General features: G+C 40.5%; 1 protein-coding gene across 5 annotated transcripts in view; it reads left to right on the top strand.

Annotated features, from left to right (window-relative positions):
* LOC134530757 (RNA-binding protein Musashi homolog Rbp6) overlaps positions 1–25,997 on the top strand; it is a 1,338,028-nt gene that overhangs the window by 789,672 nt on the left and 522,359 nt on the right. For all 5 annotated transcript variants that reach the window (XM_063365896.1, XM_063365898.1, XM_063365899.1 and 2 more), the window contains one exon: positions 7,605–7,646. In XM_063365896.1, coding sequence (XP_063221966.1) covers positions 7,605–7,646 — 42 coding nt within the window. The remainder of the gene's footprint in view (positions 1–7,604; positions 7,647–25,997) is intronic.

Genomic DNA, 25,997 nt, shown 5'->3' with positions numbered 1-25,997 from the left:
AAAGAGCATGTTTCAATGATTACGTCTCGATGGAGGCCCCTTGGACCCCCTTTAGCTGGAGGGTATCGCCCCCAAACCCTCCTTGGATGTGTCCCGTTTTTTCAACTTTATGATTTGGTCACCCTAGCGTACACCGATCCTCGTCATCGCTTCCACGGAGGTTTTAGTGCGTGCGTCTTTACCGAAGTCGAAGCCACTCTGGTTATCAAAAATACAGAATCAGCCCTAAAGGCTAATACTATTGTTTCTTTAGTAGACAGAAAGGAACTCGCTAGGAACACTCGTAAAAACGCCATAGTGAAGTGAGCGTTGCTGAACAAATACGTAAGTAACTTCACGCCAGCAAGAAATCAGCGCTTACCTTCACTATCACCCTAAACCTGTTGGGATAGCCAAATTATTAACACTGCAAAATTTCTTACCTCCATGAATGGCTAGCGGTTTTCCAACAGAACAGACACGAGTTAGTTTTGTATGCTAAAGCTATACATTTTAAAGTAGAAATTTGATGCAGATCATATTTAAACTAACTTGTAATGGAATATTAAGTACGTTCTACATTGAGATCACATACAAAAAAAACATCACACGTGGTTTTGTTTTTCATAGATGTGTTGGCAAAAATGTTTTGTCTCCCTGAACCCCCGAGGAAAACTCATACATTAAATTATACTGTTAGTAATACCTAATGCTTATTCGAATAATAAATAAATTACAAAGTTTGAATATTCATTACCTTATTTACGCTCGTATTTTTATTTTTACTTTTGGTTATGTAGTATATAAAGCAATTCGGTAATTGCAGTATAATAATATGCAAAAACATAAATAAATAAAATAATAAAATAAATAAATGGTAAATATTGACCTCCTATGACGTGTGTTACCTATGTTCTGTCATCTATGTATTCGGTTTTTATCGGTGTCCTCGAGCCAAGGTACACCTAGGTAAGTCGTTCAGTGCACGCGCCACATGGTGTCCACGGCGAGCGCCGTCCGACGGTCCATCGCGGCGGGGTCCGCCTGCCCCCCCCCCCTCCACCACCCCCTCCCCACCCCCCCAGAACGCGTCACCCACCGGGCGCGCGGTGATGGGATCGAATATCGGACGCAGCGCCGTCGGTCGCTAGGGCCCGGGGAGAGGTCCTGGGTCATAAAAATATATTAGTTATTTCCGAGGCGTCAGCACGTCCTCCGTCGCGCAAGAAGGGAGGTCACTGTGTTCTTCCAGCTTTATGAACTCGACCACGTGTCCGGCAGCTGGAATATTCTCACCCCCCCCGTTACATTATTTTACTTCTTCAAGTGAAACTTCTTTACAGCCGGTTACATTTATTATACTTCTTGAAGCGGAACTTCTTACATTATATTACTTCTCGAAGTAAAACTTCTTTACCGTCTTTAACATTATATTTCTTCCTGAATCGAAACAACTTTAAATCTGGCCAAATTATTTTTCTTGCTGAAGTAAAACTTGTTTACAGTCGGTTACATTATTTTTTTCTTCTTGAAGGAAATTTCTTCTCACAGACGGTAGGGTAAGTCGAGGCCCTGAGTCTGCAACGATCATGAGTGGTGATATCGATGTTTGGGGGAGAGAAAATCGAAAAGAGAGTCAAGACAACTGTAAAGACTCTTTAGTATGAACATCCATTGTATGCTTAATTGTTTAGTTTTATCGTTTAGTTATATTATTGAAGTGTGAAGTTCACCTGCCCATAACAACCCCCCCCCATCCCCCAAAGAACTAGGCCAGCTAAAAATGTTAATAATTTTTTGTCCTCTCATATGTTAATTTAAGATCGTAGTTCGAAATCATTAGTACTCGTGCATCGGTCCTTAACAGCCATCAAGGAGCTTTTATTTTTTTGCCAATGTTTAAATTTGATGGTAGTAATATTTTTCACACTCTTTGATGAAAGTTGTTTGTCTCCTAAACTTGTTTGAAATTTATATAGAAAAAAAAATGTTCTTTAAACTGAACTAAATAATATTTGTAGAATTTTTTTTTATGGTTTGACAAAAGGCCGAGTAAATTTACATGAACTTTTTTTGTATTGTTTAACAGGTTTTATTGAGCGTTCTTAAAAAGTTTTTATGTGTGACTAGATATTTTTACTTTTAAAGTTAGGTTTCACATATTGGTGATATTGTAGACGATACTGCTGGCCGTTTCACTGTCACGTGTTTATCCTATCTTCTTCGCCTGGCCGTGAAACCTGTCTTGTAAGCGTGAATGAACTATTAACGTGACGTAATCGCGTATATCTGGGAAGGCAATTTTTGCTAAACCGTTTCGGCAAATATTTACGAATTAATTAGCAACGAATAACGATAGCTTGCTAAACCCAAATATATTTTTCCTATTTTCTCTAAATTTATTTTCAAGTGTATACGGGGTCTTTACGAATGCCAAGAGACGTAGAGTTACCTGAATTACATTTAAAAGCTGCAACTGGAAACTTTCGCAGGAGTATTTTGATTAGAAAATGTCACAATGTCGATCGTTTTACTGTATCTTTGAATGGTATAAAGAAAATTGTCTTTCCTTGCCGGCTTGCCACTGTAATATCCGTAGTGTCGTTTAAGAACTCGCGAAAAGGAGTGTAGTCGAGGCACACAAAAAAAAAGAAAAGAAATACAGCTTTGAGTTGGACGTTGGAGAGAGTTCCCGAGGTTAAACAGCTCTAAACTCACGATCTTTTATTTGCAGGGTGGGTAGCGAGAGGTTTCTTGTGTCGAGAGCTGAAGGGCGGTGTTTGAGTCTTCGGGGACGTAACGTCTGGAAAGGAAGGGGTTCGTTCGACCCGCCGCGCCACAATGTTTGATCATCTCCGCGAGTGGAATGAAATGCTCTTACCTTTTGTTTATATTCCCTCTCCCCCGTTTTTTCCCTGCAAACCGCTGTTTATTGGCCGACCTCACCGCTGTTTATTGCCCGCCCCCGCTGCTGTTTACGGCTCCCTGGAGTCGCTGCGTCAAGCGTTCGCTCCGCCCAGAATTGTTTCACGGAGCAGCCGGCAGACGATCTTGGGGAAACAATCCCGGGGTCGGGTTTTTCCGCGTATTTCACGGGTCACGTTGGATCGAGAGTATTGATGTCAGACAGTTCAAGCGAGGTTCGTTAAAATAATGCAACGCTGAGGGGGGAAAAAAAAGCACAGAGGTTAATGAAATTTCGTGTTAACGTTTTCGTTAGAGACAGAGGTAGCGCAGTGTTAAAAGAGCCGATTACACCGGTAGAGTAAATGGGATAGCAACTTGGGGAAAGTAAACCCTCCTGACTACTGTACTATCATATAAATTGTAGATAAGCTGTCCAACACAGAATTACAAAATAGAATGGTTCGTTACAGAAGTGGCGATCAGCATACTGTTCGCAATCATGTTCGTCGTCGTGCTCTAATAAAATGTTTGAAAATGGTGCAAAAGCATTGTTGCAAGAGGTACGGGAATCTTAATTTAAGAGCATAGAAGGAAGAAGATCATATCATATGATGCTTGTTCAATGCCTCTGTTTCTGCAATGTAGTTAACTGTTAGTGTCACACGCACATTTATTTTCGCGGTACACTATTGCAAATTTAATAGCTTCTGCTTCTGACCACCTCATCTTCTTGAGTAAACTGAGCACTACGTGTTTATGAACTGACTCGCCAGCTTCCCCTGATGGACTGCACCGGTTCATACGGGTAGAGTACGAGCTGGTGAGTGTGTAGTGGGAGGAAGAAGAGCGGGCGAGCTACTATGCATGGGCTATCACTCAGCTCTTTCAACTACTAGCTTTACTAGCTCCGAAGTACTTTCCCAAATGTCCCCACGAGGATAGTAGCGCGACTTTTCTTACTTGCCCTAGTTGCTATCCCGTTTACTCTACCCGTATAATTGCTCCTTAAGACCGGCTTGACCATCCTAATTTCTCTTTTCATTGATTCCTTGGAATATTTCGAGGAAAATTCTGTGGCCACGGGCGATTCTTGTTTTTTTTTTTCATTTTTTTTTTCATTGTGTGTTACCGTCTTTAATGACTTCATTGTCGATGAGATGTAAAAAAAAAAACAAAGTATAATTCAGTGCATGTTTTGAGTGTTGGTGGCTGTGCGCTCATATCGTTAGATAGCTTTATTTAAAACGGGTTTGATGTGTAAACATTTTAGCTCTCTTTATACGGCATTAGAGCGGAGTAATTTTGTGAAAATGGAACGAAAGTCGATAAACGGAAATGTAACACAAAAATGGTGGACCCACGTGTAGCAACACAAACCCGCAGTCACTTTCGTAAACATTAGGGGACATACCAAAGCATTGTTGTACCACATAAAACTTTATGGTAGTGAAACTACCGTGTAATATATTTCGTTAACTAAAATAGTCACAGTAAAACGTAATCACAAGTTTTAAAATACGTAAGAAATTGGCATTACAATGATTATGATACATTTTCTACTTATAAGGTTCCAATATCTTTAGTAGCACAGTGGTAGATTGCGCGCTTGTTAACCTCAAGGGTTGTGGATTCAAATCACGTCACTGGAAGAACATTATTTTTTACTTTTTAATAACATATAATATCATATGAAAATAATTTTGAATCAGCTCAATACAGTTGTTTGTCTGCCAAACGTATTGACAGACTGATTCTATCGTTTTTAAAAAAAACAAGCATATACTTAGTGTTATAATATGTGTTTTAAAATAATTCATGTTTATTTTTTACGATGGATATTTATAAAGTAAGGTCTGTTTGGTCATTAAATAATTAACCTGTGAAAAAGTTTTGTTTTGGCTGTTTTGGTTTACTATATATGAACTAAATTTATGTTCACATAATTGCTACTCAGTTCTAAGCACTTTTCGAAACGCTGCACCAGTTTCTTTAACCACTCTGCATAGACATTCGCCGTTTGGAAATTAAACCAGTAAACAACGGGTTACTTGAGTTACTTGCCATCAGCTCGAAGACGGACTGTTCGTAGTTATCTACAAAGTGACCGCGGCAACATCTTCATAGACGACCCAGCAAACAGCAGTCAGCAGTAATTGCAGCCAGTCTCTCGGATCGTCGAAGTGTGCAGGCAAGTCACGCGCAAGGAAGCGCGGCAACTCGCAGTGCAGACGAGTTAAGCGGGAAGTCTGCCCATAGGGGCAAATGAAGATCCTTTCCAAACACGTCTGACGCTCTCCTTATCATCTGGGTTTGCCGGCGAGGTTCCATACCTGCCAGGCGTGTGAATGGCAAAGGTGCTAACGGCTTGATCGTTGCAGGATCTCGGAAGCTAATAAATGCCCCTGTGTGCAAGCTTCCCACCTCACTCGCCTGCACTGCGAGTAGCCGCTCTTCCTGGCTGGTTTAATTTCCAGGCGGCGAAACTTTCTGCAGAGGGGTTAAAGAAATTTATGTGGCGTTACGGAAAGTGCTTAGAACTTAATAGCAATTATGTGGTAAAATTAAGTAAGTAAACTAAAATTTTTAATAAAAATATTTAACGAGTTAATTTTTTAATCACTGAACGGATGAATATCCCTCGTAGTAATGCCATAGAAGTATAACTTCTAACGTGTGTGAATTATTTAGTATTAAATTTTATTTTAACAAAATGGGTAGTATTTTAATACAATTCTTTGTCGAAATAAGATTCAAAGGCGGGGTTTAGGATTTTTTCAAGTCAGAGGTCCGAGCGGTCATGGTTTGAATCAAAACATTGGTAATGTATTTTGTAAAAAAAAATAATAAATAAAAATTATTGTGTCGATAAGGACCACGACAGAACTAGAATGTAATGGAATATTAACCTTATGTGCATGAGACAGAGCTATGCTACTGCTCTCTAGGAACAAACACCAAAAACAAAGATGACGAAATCCAAGATGACGGCCTCCAGCAGGACAGAAAAAAAAACAAGATGGCGGACATGTATTAGAATTAAAGATGGCGACTGTAACGAAAATTGCAATGCTCGAGGATTGAGACTCTCAATAACAAGATGGCGTATATGTTATTAAAATTCAAGATGACGGTCGTAACGAAAATTGCATCGTTCAGGGATTGGGGCACTCGATGACAAGATGGCGGTTCCAAGATGGCGACTTAGGTCAAAGGTAAAAGTTCAAGGTAAAATGTCAAGGATCAGGGTCTGAGGTCATTTTAAAAGATCAAGGTCCAATATGTTAGTTGTGACGTCAGGTTTCATCATGGTGGTCGTAACGAAAAGTTCAACAATGACGACTTCATCATTCAAGATGGCCGCTGTGATGTCAGAGTGGTCGGTCATTGACCCGCTCCACGCTCTAGCTCCCGTGCCAGTATCCCCCAAAGTATACTTCTCCGTTTCTAATAGTTTCCGTTTGTTCGTACTGCTATTTGTGCGTGATGGTGGTAAGCAACGTTTACGATTCAGGCAGCGTATTCTAGCGGCGGGCGCAGAGTGTAAGTATGTGATTCGCGTCTTGAAATATTGGTATGTACTTGAAAGGCGAATATTCAATTGATCAGTATATTTATCACGCTCGGACTAATTTTAAAGATTCTTCTTTTAATTTTGTATCCGAGTTTGTTATTATAAGTTTATTTGCAACATGAACAACATGATTTGCTCGTTGCCTTGGTTAGCTGTTTACACATCACTGGCGAGAGCTGAAAAACTACCTCACATTTTTTCTTCACATACGCCACTGCTGGTTTGCACTGTAGGTCATACAGAAACCTTGAAAACAAACAAAGAGATAAATACACAAAACATGCATAGACAGCAAAGAAAATTCCATGTAGGGAATTAGTCAGAAAAATATCACAGCACGGATGAACACAGTGGGATGATAACGACAATACAGTTATAACAATAACAGTTAAAGCACAGAAAAATGACTTTGAAGAACACGGCGACAAACAGAACAACACAGCAACGCAAAGGTGAACCCGGCGATGAGACTAAACTGATTCTCTGGACAACACAAAGACAATCATACTGTTGAAAAGTTACTTACAGGTATATGTCCCACTTGGTGTGCCAATTTGAACAGGTTGCAAACTGTGAAGTTTAATATGTTATGTGCTTGTGCTTCTATAATTTGCACCACATTGTGAAAATACAATAAACCATCTTCATTATTATTCCAGTTACTTTTTTTCAACAGTGGGTTTATGTCATTTCTTTATGTCCTCCACACGGTCATATAGTAAGGTCAAGCAAATTCCTATCCTTCTCCTTGGCGAAACCCATCTGCTTAATGAAGCTCGCGGCTGCTAGCGAACTAAAGTTGCTAATAACAGTTTAGTTTAGAACTTCGTCAATAGATGGCGTTGCCTTGAATTTGTAACGCGCTGTCGTTTGATGCATCCGTCACGTCTTGCCTAGGGGTTATCAGCCTTCCCGCAATATTAAGCTGGATATTTGCGTCCCGGTTTTGCTGTTATGTAGTCTTGATGCACCGAGATTGTAATGGGACTTAAAAATCTGTTTTTAAATTGTATGACCTACAGATTTAAAACTCGGTAGTGATGTTCCTTACATTATGATGTGTTTGGCCCGAGCAAGGTGTGTGTGTTTGTGTGTGGGTTTTTCGCTACATTTCTGTGACGCTGAATTTTTTTTGTATTGTTTTCAGATTGACCCCAAAGTTGCCTTCCCACGAAGAGCGCATCCAAAGGTATGACCGCATCATTCAATTGCAGTAGTTTTAGTGTGTTATGTGCTACATTGCAGGTATAGCCGTCTAGGCTCGGTATTTGCCCGCTGCGTTAGAGCTTATTTTTTAGGTATTCCACATTTTGAAAAGGGGTCGAAGGATTGTTTCTACGCATTACTCAGCCGTGTGGGAACACAGTGAATTACGCAATTAGTGAGGCAAAAATTTCATTTTGAATATTTTTCTAGACTATTTTTATAAGAGCTAATAAAGTGTACGTTACCTATATCTGGTGTTAAATTTAACAACCGAAAGTAATTTGCAATACTTATATACTATGACCCAGGACTTAGCGTCAAGATGAGAATAGTTCATGGGCAAATTATTACTGTTCTGAATTAAAAAATATTAATAATGTAGTTTATAAATTATAGGATTTTTTTCTTCTTAAAAACTTTGAAAATTGTTGCCTTGCATGTAATCGATACTGTGACTACAATTTTTGTTACGCACTATGACAACAATTGAAAACAAAATCTAACATGCTATACTTTTAGAGATAATAATTATTTCCATTAAACGCGGCAAAATCTTTAATCGGGCAACTTTTCACTATTCATACTATATTCATACTATAAAAATTACTATACTAACTTAGCAAGTTTGTTTTTTTAAAAAAAGCGCTCATTCAAGCAAATAAATTGCTTTGCTTTGTAACATGGTGGGCGAAGCTTAGCTTTGAATGTTAGTAATTGGAGGAAATTAATTAAGTGGAATTTTAAAATTTTATTTTAGGGAGACTTGCTAATAAATAAGAATTTAAGTAAATTGAAAATGTGCTGCAATACGTTTTTAATATTTGCAGCTGTGAACTAAATAATTTGGAGGATATATTGTTAAACTATTTATGCACCTAGCAGATAGCAACGCTCGTCGTTAAATGTTGATGGTAAGAAAAAACTCTATTTGGTTGTGGTAGAAGCTTGGTAATATGCAACTTCCTCTGGCACTCGTGCGAGGAAACAACGAGTTAGCCGGTTCCTGCACACCAGAGCTCCGCCTTGCCAAGGAATTGGAGAGAGAAAAAATTCCGGTTTCCATTACCTGCTGTGGGATTGGGGCAGCCGACAGGAAGGAAGAATAACGCTGTGTGGATGACACGCTGTTGGAAGGGGAGAAAAGGTTCGGTGAACGATGGGCCTATGTTAGTGAAAGTACGGCCCGGGGGGGGGGGGGGGGGGGACGAAAGCAGGAATAGGATTGAACGTAGAGGTGTCAGTATACGTGAGTGACGCGGAACACGAGACGGCATCAGTCGAGGATGTGTCAGTGACGTCTATGTTAGATGTAAGATTCACTTGCCTCATTTGTTTTCCGCTTACAGTTAGGTCTTGTCAGCCTGTAATAAGTTATTTTATCAGTTGCCTTTACTCGTAGTTTACTCATTTCTATGCACAAGTCATTATTTTTCCTATCGTGGAAATGATTTATCTTTTAACTTTCAATTTCATACTTCAGTATAGGTATGGCATTGTTTAACTATGTGTAAATGATAAATTAGTGTTAGCGCTTGTGCCTAAATATGCTTTCCCAACTTGTTATGCTTTAGTTTCGCCGGAAGAGAATGACAGTAGTCTTTTTATGACAAGATTTCCTGCCTTAGCAGTAAAATTTTCGGGCACCAGTGAAACCAGTGCCTATGCAGTCATAAATGTATACCTAAGTATTATTTTGTTAGGAACCTTGCGAACTGGGAAACCTGCGCGGTAGTTTGGTTTGATGTCACGTGTTCTCCTGGCGTCTGGGGCCGATTCACGGTGTTGTGCCGCGCGGGGTGATGGACGCTTACTCTTGGCCGGCAGAACCCGGAATTGCGGTTTTGTTCGGCGTATGCCCCTCGTGCAGCCAGGAGCAGGGGCCCGCATACTCCCGACGGAGGGAAGAATTGAAAGTCCGCGTCGAACTGTTCGCCTGTGTGCGAGCTGCTCTTTTGTTCTGTTGTTGGGAGAGATCTTCCCTCGGCAGCCCACACACTGCTTCGTCCCGCGTCGCGCCCCCCCGACTTAGGCCCTTTCAGCTCCCGCGCCGCCGCCCCGCCGAGTTATTTCACGGCCGCCAGCTATGCTGCGCTGTGTAACGACATTAAATATTTACCGAATGACTCCGCTTGCCCTCTGTGCCCCGCTCCCCCTTCCTTTCCCCACACACATGCCACGCTCTCCCCTCCCCCCATTCACCCCCTTCCCCTACGCGGTTATCACGACTCGCGTGCCGCCTCAATTATTAATTCCACAATTACCGGTTTTATTCAAGTGTAATATGTTGTGTGTGTCTGTATCAACACGCATGTTGAGGCAACACCGGTCCAAGCGCGTTCGAAAACCGTGGTTAATTCTCTCAAATGCGATCACACCCCTGCACGAGGGCCTGTCCGTACCTCCGTGTACTGGGTGACCCCTGAAGGTCATCTGCTAGAACGACCTGCTGCTAACTGAATGGGCGGCGCGTTGCCTCTTTGTAGCAGAGAGGGGGAAAAGAAAACAAAATAAAACCATGTTATTGAGTCTTTTAGTGCTCGCCAGGGATGTGTAACATCTAACCTCGGTAACGAGAGCAAATTCATGTTTTCTCATATTGCAAATACACTTGTAATACTAAACTCGGACACGAAATATAACGTATAATCTTTAAAGTAAAGCCGAGCGTCACAAATGCGTACGCAAATTGTATTTTCAAATAAATTTCTGGTCGCGAATCACACATACCATCGGGACCCAAAGCTATATATAAATCGTTGCCGAAGCACCACCACGTCGACTATAAAATCATTACATTTGCAGACTGAAATTTTAAACTATATAATGAAACAGCCCCATAAAAACAAAAAACGACTTTTATAAATACGGAGCCCCGGCTTTGGACCTGATTTTCCACAAGGAATTTTATTAAAATACTGACCATCTTGTTAAAAGTCATAAAACAGTTAATACTAGCCTATACAGCACCGTGGTGACACATTTCCGTTCCATGTGACTTCCGTCCGATTCACGAAATTACTCATACAAAATGCCGTATACCGAGAGCTGAGATGTTACACACAGAAACATTTAGTACTACTAGTCGGAGTTCTAGGTTCACTGTGCTTTCGATTGCTTCACGTGAAATGAGACGAGGTTTGGGTCGTTGGTTTGATTCTAGCCTTCCCCTCCTCCTTTCTCTTCCCACAGGTACATATCCTGGGTTGCGTTGTCGACTGCAGTGTTTGGGGCCGATTCTGTTGAAGCCTATTTTTGTGCGTAACAGTTCTTCACTAAGTCCTCCCTACCCCTTTTTCCATGTCGGTCCAATAATGACGTATTTAACGCATTCATCGGAATTCAACTTTTTTCTTTAATGGTGAAGAAGTGTTTATGGTGCCATACAATAATAAATATTAAATAAAAACATAATTTATTAAAAAAAACACCTATGTGTGTGAATTAGGTACGAATTTTATCTAACTACGGCTCCGTGCTGTATGTTCAATTTTTTTTCCGCTTCGGAAGAAGGGCGGGTTGTAGGAGCTACTCACCCTTGTCCCCCCCCCCCCCCCTTTTATCATCCCTGGATACGCCCTTAGACCATAGGGCGAGGTGACCCAGTGGCGCCTCATGCTCTTCGTTACGAGGGTTTATAGGTAGCTACGAGTCCCGGGCAAAGAATTGGTGTAAATTTGCAATTGTCTCAATACGCCACGACTCTTGTCGGTCAGTAAAATTGTCGAAATGGAAATTGTCAAAAAAATAGGATGTTTATTTCGTTCGTATTGAAAAATTGCAAACGAGCGAATACTATTTTATTTGTAAAATCTTAGCTGTCGGTATACGGAATTTGGTAGGAGTAATTTCGTGAATGGAACGGAAATTTGTATATAACCACAGTGCTGCCATCTGTGGTAGATAGCGTGAACCAAAGTTCAAAAAGCAAAATGAAAAATGCATGTTTAATGAATTTTAACAAGATGGTCAGTATTTTAATAAAATTCCTTTTGAAAAACAGGTCTAAAGTCTGGGCTTGGAATTTTTTTAAATCGTTTTCGCTTTTATGGAGCCGTTTCATTACATAGTTTAGAATTTTGGTCTGAAAATAAAATGATTTGATAGTCGACGTGGCCTGCTTCGGCAACGAATTCTAGCGGTGGGTGCCGAGACTACGTGTGATTCGCGTCCAGAAATACAGTTGGCGTATATATTTGTCACGCTTGCATTACTTTAAAAATCAGTATGTGTTTGAATTTCGTATTATAAGTGTATTTGGAACATGGGAACACATGAAGTTGCTCTTTACCGAGGTTAGATATCACGCGTCTCTGGGGGGGTACTTAAAGACAAGCTCACATTTTTTATAATTAAAAAATTTAAAAAGCATTAAATGTAAAATAAAAATATGATTCGTAAGACGTTGAACTCCGTGTCGGGTCATCCTTATTTCCGTTTTGCACGGTTTCCCGAACTCACTCCAGGAAAATGCTGCGATGAGTCCTTACTAACAGCTACTGTGTATATTAAGGATCTAAGTGAGTTAACACGCGTGGATATCGTTAACTAAAGGGACAATTTGATTAGGAAAGTGGCTGACATAAAATAATTAACCTTGCATAAATTTGCATAAACACCCACAGTCTCCGCGCATTACTTTGCGTGTGCCTATCAAGCTCGTTAATTGAATTACGTTGCGTTTGTAATACACTTTTTTTTGTAATAATCTGTTGAAATATTCTCAATATATTTTATTACGTAAAACGTCATTGTAGAATTACAACTTTCAAAATATGTACTTATATAATTGTGTAAAATCTCTAACAGAAATGACCATTTATCAGCTTCTGTAAATACAGTAAATATATAAGTTCGACTGAACGTCTGCTAAACTATTTCAGGGATGTACTTGAAACTTAATATTTTATACCAGTAAAAATTAATATAAGCCTTTGGCAACGGATTCTATATGTTTTAAGTACCCAGCTTATCGGGATACGCCTTTTCACGTTCTGAAAGAAATTGATCTAAGATTTCAGCAATGCGGCTCTCTAGATACTTGCATTTAAAATCAGTGGCACACTTGAATGTTCGTGACAGTGCCACATTTGACGACTTTGTACTTCTATACTTCCGAGGTGTGGGTGGACGTGACGTGGCAACAGTGTACGATCAGCGTGACGTCACGACTTTCGGCACGAGCGACCACTAGAACCATACATCATCGGGCCCGACCTGTTCCGCGGCACCTTGCATTGGTAAATGGCGTTGAAACGGTTTTCTTACCAAGGGATCCACCGAGATTTAAATTCGGCTCGGAGCGGCTAGGATAGCCTGCCTAATCGGCTTCGTTTAAATTACTGAGGTTTCCTCTACATCTCTAATATCCCTGTAATGACAAACTAACTTTGGTTCCACCTCAGATTTTTTTTAATGTAGGTATGTTGCAACAGTGGCTGTGGTGGCGTGGAACGAAAGAGAGAGAAAAAAAAAGTATATACATATATATATATATTCCTTGCTTCCTCCGCTGCCGGAAGTAATTCGTGAAGACCTCCCCCTGCTCACAATACACATACCTCATTTCCTCCCTCGTTTGCGAGTTCCGCTCGGCAGCGGGTATTCGGCCGCGCGCTCCAAGTCATTATGCAGTCGTCGAGCCAGGGGGTGGGTTCGGCGGCCGGGCGTTTTAGTCCTTCCTCCACATCTCTCTCTCTCTCTCTCTCTTTCTCCGCGCCCTTGTTCCTTTTCAAACATCTTCCCCGAGCCACCAGGGAGCGGGGGCAGGGGAGAACCCAGGACGGGCGAATTAACCACCGATATTTTCACGTTTCAACCCCTTGTGCGCGCCGAATTGCGGGGGGAAGAAGGGGGAAGGGGAGGGTAGCAGGAGACCCGAAGACCCGTTCCCGAAGGAGAAGGGCTTACTTCATAATGCCGGATGCTGGTTCTGCTTCCCTCTTCGGTAACACCTGAAATAAGCCCGCCGGGCCAGTGACTTCTGCATGAATTTCCTCTTTTCTGAATAAATTTAGGCTAACCCCTGGTAACTGTTTGTATCAGGGTTCTTTGGCAGTCTGTTCCAAAAAACGGTGATAAGTGCAGTGCAACTTGATCGTAATCCATTTGAAACAGACTGGTACCGACTTGCGATTACTCTGCATGATTTCATTCCATCCCCAGTTACTTCAATAGGACGTCGCGTGTCTGTTTGGAAAAAAAGACATTTAATTTATCAGTAATCAGTAACTACATATATTTTTTCTTAAGGCTGATTTAAATCATAAAATTTTCTACACTTTAGCGTTGATGTATCAAGTCATCAGTCAGTTTGTGCCTCATGACGGGAACAGAATTCAGTTCAGTCCTAGGAAGCCTAGTGAAATCGTCTGTGCTGTCGTCGTTGTGTTGTTCAGAATATATGTTTAGTTTCAGGTCTGGGTTTGCTTGTGCGCCACTGTGTTTGCTGTTGTTGTCCAGATCGTCTATTTAGTATTGTCGGCGGGTTCGTCTATTTGTCACTGTGTTATCCAAGGTTGTTTGTATTTACTGTTCGTGTTGCAACTATCTCCTCGTTAGCCCACTGTTTTCGTATGTGCTCTGGTATTTTTCTGACTTAATTCATTCCACGGAATTCTCTTTGCTTTCTATGCCGTTTACATTTGATACAAGCTGATTTTGGTTTAATTTTCTTCTGTGTGTTGTGTATTCATCTTTTTCATCCGTTATTTTGGCTTTTCTGTGACATGCAGTGTAAACCAGCAATGGTGTACGTTCGCAAAATATTTTTAATATATCTTAACATTGTACGAATAGTTCAAATAACATGAAAACAAAACCGTGAGAGTATAGATAACAGAGCTAAATGATTTTTCAAAGGAAAGCCATGTTGTCAGATATTAAAATTTGTCACAGGCTTGACACCGTCGTTGTACGATGGCAAATACAACCAACGTAACAGGGAAGTGGCGCAGGGTAACTGGAAAGATGATTACGCAAATACGATTTACATCATGACACAGAACCATCTCGGTCCAATCTCTTTTAAACAGTGTTTCGACCATAAAAATGTAATTAATTCTTGATACCTACACATGTTTGTTTTCTTTTTATTTTATTTTATCAAATATATCAAGCTTAAAATTATTTCACCTACATTTATAAATTAATTACAATCAAAATTCCCTCAGAAATTTAAAACATGTCTGTAATTAAAATATATAATGAAACATTCCCTTCTATGAACCTCTAAATGCCGTTTTCAATGACTTCACGTGTCATCTGATGTATTGAATTTGTTAAAATTTTGAAGTGATTTTGCAATTATATTTGATCGTGTTTTGTTCGTGAGTCTTATTTTCAAGTTGTGATCAATTCAAGGTTACTCGCCCCAATTTATTTAATTTCCAAAGTTAGCCGATTTGTGTGTTTTTTTAAAAATAATTTTGAAGTTTTTCATTTTCTGTTTAAATCCAAGGATGGCACTCTAAAGTTGCGCCCCATAAAAATTTAGTTGATATTGAGAATAAAGTGGCCATTTAACGAAATACATTTTTACTTCAAAATAACGTAAGAGTTTTGAATATGAATATATTATTCAATGTAGTGGGTGACTTTTCTAAAGTTTAAATTACTCTAGTTAGCTAAACAAACAGTAATTTACAAAAGCCTAACTCTCAAAGTTTTTTGTCTTGAAAGAAAAGCAGCAGTTATAAATGGCAGGGATGATTGCACGCACCAACTCCCTAATTTGTTGCCTCCGGGGTTTTTAGCTCGTGGTTTGCCATGCGCTCAGGATGCGTGAAAGCCTCGCGAAAGTAAAAATTTCTTCTGAACCAAGACAGCTTAACAGTAGTCTAGGTTTGAATTTTCTACATAACAGTTACGTCACTCCAGGCATATTAGAAATAGAAATCGCTAGTGCAGTGTACTTTGTTGAGGGGCCCGCCTAGCCATGGGGTGTATTTGTGCTGGATGATAAAGAGCGACGTTCGTTGTGCTTCTAGCGCGGTATCGCCTCTAAGCGCAAGGACTCTGAACTGGCGCCAATACGTTTTCGTCGTGCACAGGACAGCTATGAGACTTGAGTGGCAACTATAATATCGTATGGCGGAAAAAACGCTAGTCTCTCGGGTGCTTTAAAGATTCTGGACGCGTTTTAATACACGTTCGCTCTTCTAAAAAAACACGGTTTGAAGACGAAACACGGAAATGAAACTACTCGTCCGCCCACGGCGTGTTCTTAAATCCTTTTCGTCAAAACATACACAGCTCTGGTATTAAGTTGCGTGGTTGTTTCTGGAGCCACCGGGGAAGGCGGGGGGCTCGAAATGCTGGTTTATCATCGATTGCCAAGTATTCATACGTCCCTTCACACACTGCTGCGAGTCCGACAGTCGTCTTATAGCGGCTGCAGACATAGAACAAGGAGGGAGATATAGAGTTGCGACTCTTACAGTGGGAACTGAGGCCATGTTTCGCGCGCCATGTGAAGCTATCTGTTGGTTGGGCCCATAACTACTAGCAAAAAAAAAAAACTCGCGTGGAAGGTTGTTAGTTTTGTAATAAAAAATTGACTTACTTGACGACTAATTGCTTAGAAGAAGAAATATGAATGAGTAGGGGATGCAGTACTTCACCGAAACTAAGCGCTAGTTTGTTTGCCTGATGATAGCCGATGCACGGCTCCTCACAATCGGTGCCGCTATGTCGTGAAAGCTACAGTCTGGCTACAAAACCCACGCGCGGGTCTCGGCAATCAGAGTTCCTCCGCCTCGGGCGCAGACACGCTCGCAGCGGTCTCGGGACACGCGACCCCGTCTTCGGGCCGACGCGTCGCGGGCGTAGCGGCCCTTGAAGTCGGAGAACCTCGTCTGCCTCGCGCGACGCGAGAGAGCTCGGCGAGGTCGCACTCGGGTTTTCCCCGCCTCCGAGAGCGCGAGAGGAGTTTACGACGGGGGCAAGGAGGCGGGAGCGGGGGGCGGACGGGTGAAGGAGGCGGGAGAGCGACTTGCCAAATTAGAATAGGACAGCTGGCGCCGAAACGGCGGAGGAGCGGCGGAGTTCGCATCCAGCTTGCGGAATAATTAATGGAACTCCGAACAAGGGGAGGGGACATCTTTCCTCGAGTCGCGCTACTTGGGAAAGTAGGCAGCCGAGCGAAAACAAAAGATAAAAAGGAAATAAAAGAAAAACGGGAGAGCACCTGCAGACGCCTCGGGAGATTCTCGGAGAAAACTGGAGTTAAAAAATTTACCGGATTTATTTTAGGAATTGTTGAGGAACAGTTTTTTTTTCTTCTCATTATGGTTAACTACTTTGCGTTGGCTTTCGTAGATTTAAAAATAATTTCTAACGTCAAATCCACAGAAGTTAATTCGATCTGCGATTCCGAGATATGTTTCGTATTATTCGAAATTCATTCATTTTGTATTATTTTGATTCAATTTGATTGTGTTGATTAATTAACGTTATGATGGTTTTATTTTCCAAGCGAAACGAACGGATCTCTGTACTATTTTGACACTTGATTTTATAAAAGTATTTTCGTAAAATGTGTTTGCTAACTTCTTCTTTTGCCAATTAACAAGATATTTTCATACATGCATTAATCACAAATGCAAAAGGTGTATGTGTGTTAGTGAAGGCGGAATGATAAGCGTGACGCTCGCTGGTGCGTTCAATGCGGTGTCGCCTCTAAGTGCAAGGCTGTAAACTGGCGTGCGGTCTTCTCGTAGTCCATAGGACAACTGTGAAATTTGAACGGTGACCGTAACATTATTTGGCACAAAAATGAGGTAAATGTGTAATTCAATTCTCTTAAGTGCTTTCAAAAATCAGTACCGGTTGTTTTATGTCTAAACATTACTCTGAAAACACGCATTTTAGCCATTTTAACTCAAAATACAGATTAAAATCTTAACCCGAAATCAAAAGTACTTTTCGGCACCAAGAGAATTATTGGATTATTTTCGTAAACAGACCCCACTCGGATATCTTAATTATTTTTGAAAACGCTTTGTTTTTCCTGAAGTTCTGCGCACCGTATGTACGCCCGGGCAGACGGTGCCCTTAATGCCAATGACACCCCATGTGCTCCAATGTCCCAAATGATCGATTAAAGTTTTTCTCTTATTATATGCAAATAAATGTTTTGAATGTTTTTAACTCAACACATCCGGTTTTGAATAGTTAAGGAGAATTTCATATTATCGTTACTAAGGTAGTGACGCTTCGTTTTTTTACATTCAAATACTTTTTTTTTCATTACTTGCTCTAATACGTGGTCGTACAAAAAAGCTTTAGACCAAGTTTTAAGATAATATTAAGATGGTTTAAAATAAAATTTTAACACATGTGATGCCATGATATATTTGAATTTTTTTTTTTCAATCCCTGTTCTTACTGTAATACCTAGTTAGTCTCGTAATAAATTGTTTCAGCCAAAGGTTTCAGGTAATGTTTAGAATTGTTACATACGTATATAATAACGGATTTTATATTATACCTACCAAAACATTTATGATTCTTTTTTGTCTTTCAACCATTATTATATCCACCCCTTGCAATAGTGGTTAGTTACATACTAATTTACTTTAGGCAATATTTAGAAATTGAAACAAAAATAAGAACTGATTCGATAGTGTACATGGTAATGAAGCTCTATTTTTTTTCCAACCCCTGGTTTTTTCAACCCCTTGCAGTAATGATTCGTCTTATTAGAAATGGTGTCAGACCAAAGTTTTGATTTAAAAATTATAAGATCTACATACAAAGAATTTTAATGAATTGATGACGTACATATTTAGGAAGCTATGCATTTTTTTGTCCTTCAACTCTTGTTTTTTCCTCCCCTTACAGTAATGGTTGGTCGTATAAAAATAATTTCACATGAAAGTTGTAGATGATATTTCAAGATTTTGCAGTAAGTAGATCGGATTTAATAGTGTTAACGTTCGGAAATTTAGGATTTTTCAAATTTCTACTTCTGTTTTTTTTTTTCAGCTTCTTGCAGAAACGATTTGTTTTACTAAAAATTGTATCAGAAAAAGTTTTAGATAAAAATTAATATATTTACAAACAATTTGAAAGGATTCGAGGGTGTACGTACTATGGAAGTGTTGAAATTAATTTTTTGTTCTCCAACCTTTGTTTTTTCCACCCCTTGATGTTATTTTTGGTCGAATCAAAATTATACTTAAACATAAAAAAATTGTATTACTCCTATTAGTTACTATACGTTCAAACGGAAGCGATATTTGTCATATTATAGGAGATATAACGATTGTTCTGTTTTTCTAAAAACTAAAAATCATCTATACCCCTTTTGGTCGGATTTACCCATAAACGAACTCGCCGAAATTTTCCATAACTTTATTTTATGTTTCACTTTGAAAGTGGTTTGTGCAAAATAGTTCACAATTAAACTAATTGTCTAAGGATAGTAATAAATTGCTATTTAAAAAATTTTCCACTGTAAAATGACTAAGGGTTATCCAATGTATTTCATTTTAAGGGCGACTGAAACGGCGTCAAAATTTAGAAGTCTCAGAAAATCTATAGACATGTGCCTCAGAAAGGTTTCATATTATTTAAATTGAAATGTAATAGTTGGTGTATAGTGATCTAAATGGGCTAGTTTCTGAACACTAAAATGTAGAGGTGAGTTGTGGAGGAATATAAGAAAGTATTCGAAGCTGGCGCAGACCGGCTGCGATGGGGCTGACGTGGAGAGGCGCAAGCGAGTCCACCCCCGGGGGAGCTCACGGCGCGCAAGGGGGAGGGGGGGACGAGAAATGAGGTCGGCTGGTTAAGACCTCCCAGGGCAGTCGGTGAGCTGGAGAGAGAGCATTTGTATGTATGGTGTCGCTACCTTTGTCGATAAGGAAAAGGAAAGAAGGGGTGGAGTGGGGGTGGAGTGGCCCTGGAGCGGGGAATACAAACGAACTCGTTACACCTCCACCCACCTCTCCCCCCTTCCTCTTCCATTTTCACTGCCTTGTTCCTGGCGTGGTCGTGCGTCGCTGTGCCCGCGGGACCGCCTCTCGTCGCGGCGGTTTGGTCGGTCCTGGAGGGAGGGGGGGGGGACGCATGGGAATAGCTGAATCTGGAGGCATAGGCCCGAAGAGACATGGCGTCCGCGCCTGCGAGTCGACACACGAGGTTTGCAATTGCAACTTCTCAGAAATGTCCCCGTTTATCACTCTCACACGTGTGCTTGTAACTAAACTCCCCTACCGCATTTACCCTCTTCCTTGTGAGTACAGGTTAATTTATTTACGACTTTTCAATGCACCTAAGAGGTAATATTATGGACCATCACCTTGTAACTATGTTCGGTGATCAAGCTTACTTCTCCACGATAGACTCGGCCGTGTCTCTGTCCGCGATATCTCGCCCTCTGCCGCACCCGTCTCTACCTGGCGTCGTTGACTATAAACCGTGTCTTTAATCCCGGCCCTTCAGGGGGTAGTGTCAGTAATTATTTTGCTTTCAATATTTTATGTTTTTTTTTTCACATGATTTTAAATAAGTTCACTAATAAACACATTTAACTGTTATAATTTTTTTCTACTATATACGTCCACATTTAATAGGTTTTGGGAATAAAATAAATATTGTGTCTCTCCAAGGTCATGTGGTTTACAGCTTGGGATTAACTTTCTTCATAAAAATATTTTTAGTATATCATTAAAAAATTAATATAAAATAGGTTTTTACAGAACCCAGAAAAATTCAGGTTTCTGTAGTTTTGAGAAAACATATTTTATATTTATTGTATGAATGATATACTAAATTAAAGAGTATACTTAAATAAGGACTTTCTTTATTATAATATGACTTTTATAAGCACTTAAATGTGGTTATGTTTTTAATTTATTCAAATCAGTGCAAAACACGAAGAAGTAAACACAAAATAATCTAGGATACCAACCCCTTAAAGCAGTTGCATTGTTTGTACTTTTTATACATTTTTTCCTGCTGCGTGGCGTAATTGACTACTGGACGATGAACCTTGCAGGTTCCGGTGTGTCGTGTGTCGTGTGTCGTGTGTCGTGTGTCTGGCCGCCGGCGCGTTCGATCCCGAGCCCCGAGTCGTTCCGAGCTCACCCTCTCTGTCTGAGTCAGCGGTTTGAATCAGCTCAACTCTATTTATGGCTGGTGAATCAGTGTGAACCTGATAAAGTGCTAAAATATGTTCACCTAAAATGTACGATGAACGTTGGTTACAAAAATATCCAGAGATCTTCGTTAATGATTCGTTATCTTCGTAAATTTTCTGGTCCAAAGTACACTTGCTTTTAGCATCAATCCACGAGAATAAGCTTGGAATATCAGCAAAACTTCAAAAACTTGTTAAGACTGCTGTTATTTTCCTTCCACGTGTGTGTTTGCCCTGTTTTTATAACGAAAAATATAACTTGGAAGTTCAAATACGGCATTGTTTCTACGAAGATTTATCTGAAATTACGGAGAAATCTTTGTTTATTTAAGGCGAATTCTTCGTTGTAAAGTCCGTAAATTTACTTCACTTTCTAACTGCGCATCTGTGTGACTATTGAATCTGTGATATTCAGTTAGAGAAATCAACTGTAGGAATCCTCTTGTCCAAGGTGTGAAGTTTTGACGAAATATCAAGTTGGATTTCATTGTTCTGAAGTCGTTTTGACTAACTAGAATTTAGTGTACTCTGTCAAATTTGAGATCATGTCGGCTTATGTGTCTCTGTCTAACTGCGTGGCGTTAAACTTTACATTCACTTATATATTTTCGGTAAATCGAACAAACAAATTTGTCCCTAAATAAAATTGCCTCTTTAAAAATTAGAGTTATTTGATAAAATATTATATAAAATTTTTAACTTAACGCTTGATATGCAGTTTGCTGTAGTGAAAAAAGTGACCTTTTATTTTCTTTTTTCCGCAGAAACTGTTGGTTCGGGATGAATTAATCCCAGTGAGAGAAATGGTTACATCTGGCTTAGTTACTCAGTCAAATGAGGACTTGGTGTTTATTACTAAGCACTCATCACACAATACATAAAAGTTCACAATGACATGGAAATTTTTTTGTCTTATTAATAGTTTGTCACATATACTGACACAATCAATCCTCCTATGTGCAAATAATATTGTATTATGGGTGTTAGATAATGGCGAATGGGGAAGAACAATCGCAAAGATATAAATAAATAATTTTTAATACCTTCGCATCTCCTCATTAGCGAAAAATCAAGGCGGGAAACTAAGAAATTCGATGATGAGAAAATAAATTGATGCAGTGAAGTCAGTTAAGTTAAGTTATTGAAAGATATGCCTACTTGACACGTGAAATGAATGAGTGTTGTTTATTCATGCATGTGTAAATATTTGTAAAGAGTCGCATTGTGACCAGTTCAATTCCTTCCCACTCGAAGTTGGTGCGCTGTAGTAACGGATGAGTTAGAGAAACCGAAGTTATCATAAAAAATCCCTCACATAAATGTTTGTACTTTCGTTAATATGTTTCGACACCGTGTATGCTTTATGCCGACCGGGTACAGAAACTGTTCGCTCGTGTTGTTTGGGAAAAAAAAGGCGCTTGATTGGTTTCTCGCTGTATCATATTTTCTATTTTCAACCTGCTTTCAAAACAGTCACCGTGTACGGGCAATTGCTAGAGCTGACTTTAATGAGTATTGTTCTTTGTATTCGTGAAGAGTGTACGATTAAAAAAAACAGCGTGAAATAGGAAGGCAATGCAGATTTTACATTGTTTCGAAAGTAGATTTTTATTTTCGCATTTTAAACAGCTGAAAAGAACCCATTTCCTCCATACCTTCCATATTTATTTTCCCGAAACGTCGCCGTCAAATTTCTATACACAAATTGATAGCGGGGGGGAAAAGCCTTCTATCTTCTTTTTTTTTTTCCCAAGTCCTTCCTATTTTTTTAACTTCTTCTTTTGTCTCGATGGGTGGTGAAAGTCGAACCCTTTTCTTTGGTTAAAGAAGAATGGATGAAGGAGTGCGAAGGAAGAAGGAGGGTGTGCGGACGCTGGAGGGGACGAGACGCCGAAGTGAGATTTACAGTCTCTTAGCTATTCTCACCGCCGCCCTTCCTTCTCTCCGCCCCCCCCCCCTCCCCCTGGCTATGAGCTCCTCGCGAGAGCCCCGAGATGCAAGGCTGCGAGGAGATGAGATGGAATAAAGAAAATCAGGTGGTTCTGCCCCTTCCGTTTCTTCTCATCCCGGCGGCTCGCCCCCTCTCCCCCGCGTCACGCTCGGAGTGAGCAGCGAAGGAGCCCCGGAAGTGGCTGCACATCACCTGTATCGGTTCCGGTTATCGCCGTCGCTGTTTCGCGGGCAGTAAGTAAGCTCGTGAGACGCCGCAGTGGCTACACCGCCGGGTGCGGAGGTGAGTAATAAGGGTCATCCCCTCTACCATCTTCTCTTTCCCTCGGACCGCGCCTCGCTGCGCGAGGAATCAGCTTGGGAAGTGGAAGGCACGCAAAAAGGAGGGGGGGGGGGGGGGGGGGTAAACCTTCCACGGACTGAAAAAAAAATTAAAGAAAAAAATCTGTTACTGTAGAACACTTGCATTCATATGAAACACTACCTGTAGTAAATATTAATCGCACGCTCCTAGTTATGATTTGTTTGCACCTTTGGTATAGTGTTTGTAATAAATTTACATTTTTGTTAAATTTGCCTTTGTTTCATATTCAAGCGTATAGGTAATTACGGGACTTCATAGTACGTAGCAACACTTCTTAGCCCTACTAGTGATTTGTGCAGCGTTAAAAAAAATCAGTAGATAAGTGCATATATAATTCCATTCATTAGTGTCCAGAATTGTATAATCCAGTAGTTTCTGCGTGAATGTTACTTAATTGTGAAGTTATTGACCAGCCAGCTGTTATGTTTCAGCCAAATAAGAGTTGGTTCGATTCATTTTCGGAGTGGTCCTCATATTATAACAATTAATAAAATTAATACTCAGTATAATGAACCATAACATTAAAATTTAAAATACAATGAAATCAACGTTACTTGCAGTTGTCATCTTCAGCAATAAGTTCTTTCTGTGGATCTGATGGTGGCCTCAGCAGAGTGCTCTGAAAAGTCTATTAAAATAAACAATAGATCATACAGCTCATGCGCGATATAACAGGAAGGTTACCATGCTAATGTTTCTGGAAAACCCTCTTCTTTATCAATAAGTTCTTGAATACAGTGGGTCGTCACGGAAGAAAAATTCTGTTTCGTCTATGTCATCAACAGTATTCAGACATGGAAATCGGCTTAGTGAAGACGAGCGATAGCAAATAAATAGCAGCCCCCCTACTTCCCCCTCAAAGTGTAAAACAAAACGTATGTTTCAAGAAATATAGACACTATATTTCTAAAATCATCAGTTTAGTGGAATATTTGGGATTCGTTGCGTTTAATAATTGGGGAGAAAAAAATACAAGAAAATATATTGCTTGTTACCAGACCTTCATTGTATGCTTTTAGCAGACATTTCTATTTCCTACTTGTGTGACGACCCACATGCCGCTCGGTTGGCTGCGCTGGAACGGGACGAGAGAGACAGTCAGAGAGACAGAGAGACAGAGAGATGAGAGAGAGGAGGTCCGCGAGTGGACGGACGGAAATAGGAAGCAATCCGATCAACCGCTCCCGTGGCCGGAAATCAAAGACCGGACCTCGCAGACGCGATCCCGGCAGGCGGGTTGCGAAGGAGGAATTTGATGGGCGTGTGTCGTGGGGCGGTAAGGGGAAGCTGGTTATCTGGGCAGATCCGGCGACTTGATTCAGAAGTACCGAGAAAGCTTTCAGCCGTCCCGAAAACACTAGGGGGCGGAGAGAGAGAGAGAGAGAGAGAGAGAGAGAGAGAGAGAGAGAGAGACGGTGCGTTGTCTCAGGGGGCGAAGAGACTGCTCCTCTCCTTGTCACGTCAGGCCCGGTACACACAGAATGAAGCACGACAGGACACAACGCGACTTTTCGGCTGACAGTAGTTCACTTCCACGCAATTATATGAAAGAGCAACGCACACAGAAATCAGGCGCGACACAATCGCGATCGGACACGAGGTGACAACATCGAATGACTGACTGACTTTGTCGCTAGCAGACTGCCTGATGGCCTCAGTGTTCTGCGCATGCGTGGATATTAAAATTTGATTTTCCTCAGTATTGAGCTGGCTGCATATCGATTACTATGTTTAGTACAGGAAACACTTATTTTATATCATTAATCCTTGAAAGAGAATCACGACAGAAATTCGATTTCTAAAATGTCAGAAGAATTAACGTAACGAAAATACTGCTTTAAGCTGTCGCGGGAAGACGGTGTTAAGTGTCGCAAGGCATCGTGAGGTGTCGCGCTGGGTTGTGGTGTCACTTCACGTCTGGTCTGATTCTTTGTGAGCCCAGCCTGAGGTGTGGCAGCGGATTCCACATATAACTTAGAGAGTCGCCTCTTAGAACGGTCATAACTTCCATTCCTCGAGAAAAAATATCAACACGACTTCAAACTGTCATATTTTAGAACAATCATTACTTAGAAACACACATTATGGTACTATCATATGTTAGAAATATACAAGCTAGAATTGTCATAACTTAGAAAATAGCAACATAAAACTATATCACAAGTTAGAAAAACACAAGTTACAACGTAGACAATTCTATCATATTTGTAACCGATGTATTTCACCATCTGCCCTTCAGAAGTGTGTAGGAATTTAAGATAAGGCAAAAACATTTTTTCCTTAAGTTTATTCATCCACTCTTCGACGGCACTGTTTGCTCGGTGCTTTACATTTCCACAGTTCCGGTCATAGATGGGAATATTTATATTAGGCAGCCATTGGTGCACAAAATAGTCAGTGAACTCTGTTTGTTTCTCTCCTGGCACCGCACTGTAGCATCCTCGCTAGTACATGCGTACATGAGCCTTACCTCTTCGTCATTGTTGTTATTTTTCACCAATCCTTGGTACTAACCCTTGCGCCATAAACACTGGCGCAAGTGGAAATTGCACCACTTCATGGTTCAAGCGAAGATATGCAGACATCTTCGAAGTCGATCATGATTATTTTCGTATTCCATCCCGGTAAAAAGTCCTTCAATTTACGAGAAAGTAGGTTTTTTTGTTTCCTCTTCTTATGAAGCAGTAAAGTGGGTGCTGCCGAATTCCGAAGAGCTGTGTGAAAAGTATGTTACAAGATTTGAAAGTCCCCTCCATGTTACTCGGCAATATTTATCTGCCTTTAAAGCTGAAGCTAAAACATTTCGAGGTATCTCTGTTCGACTCCTTCATCTACTAAAAGAAATTTTTTCTGTAATTTTCAGACAAAACATTGTGCTC

The sequence above is a fragment of the Bacillus rossius genome, chromosome 3 (assembly GCF_032445375.1).
Source record: "Bacillus rossius redtenbacheri isolate Brsri chromosome 3, Brsri_v3, whole genome shotgun sequence".
In the NCBI taxonomy this organism is placed as follows: domain Eukaryota; kingdom Metazoa; phylum Arthropoda; class Insecta; order Phasmatodea; family Bacillidae; genus Bacillus; species Bacillus rossius.
Note: the sequence above shows the minus strand (reverse complement) of the source record. Positions and strands in the feature narration are given on the sequence as shown.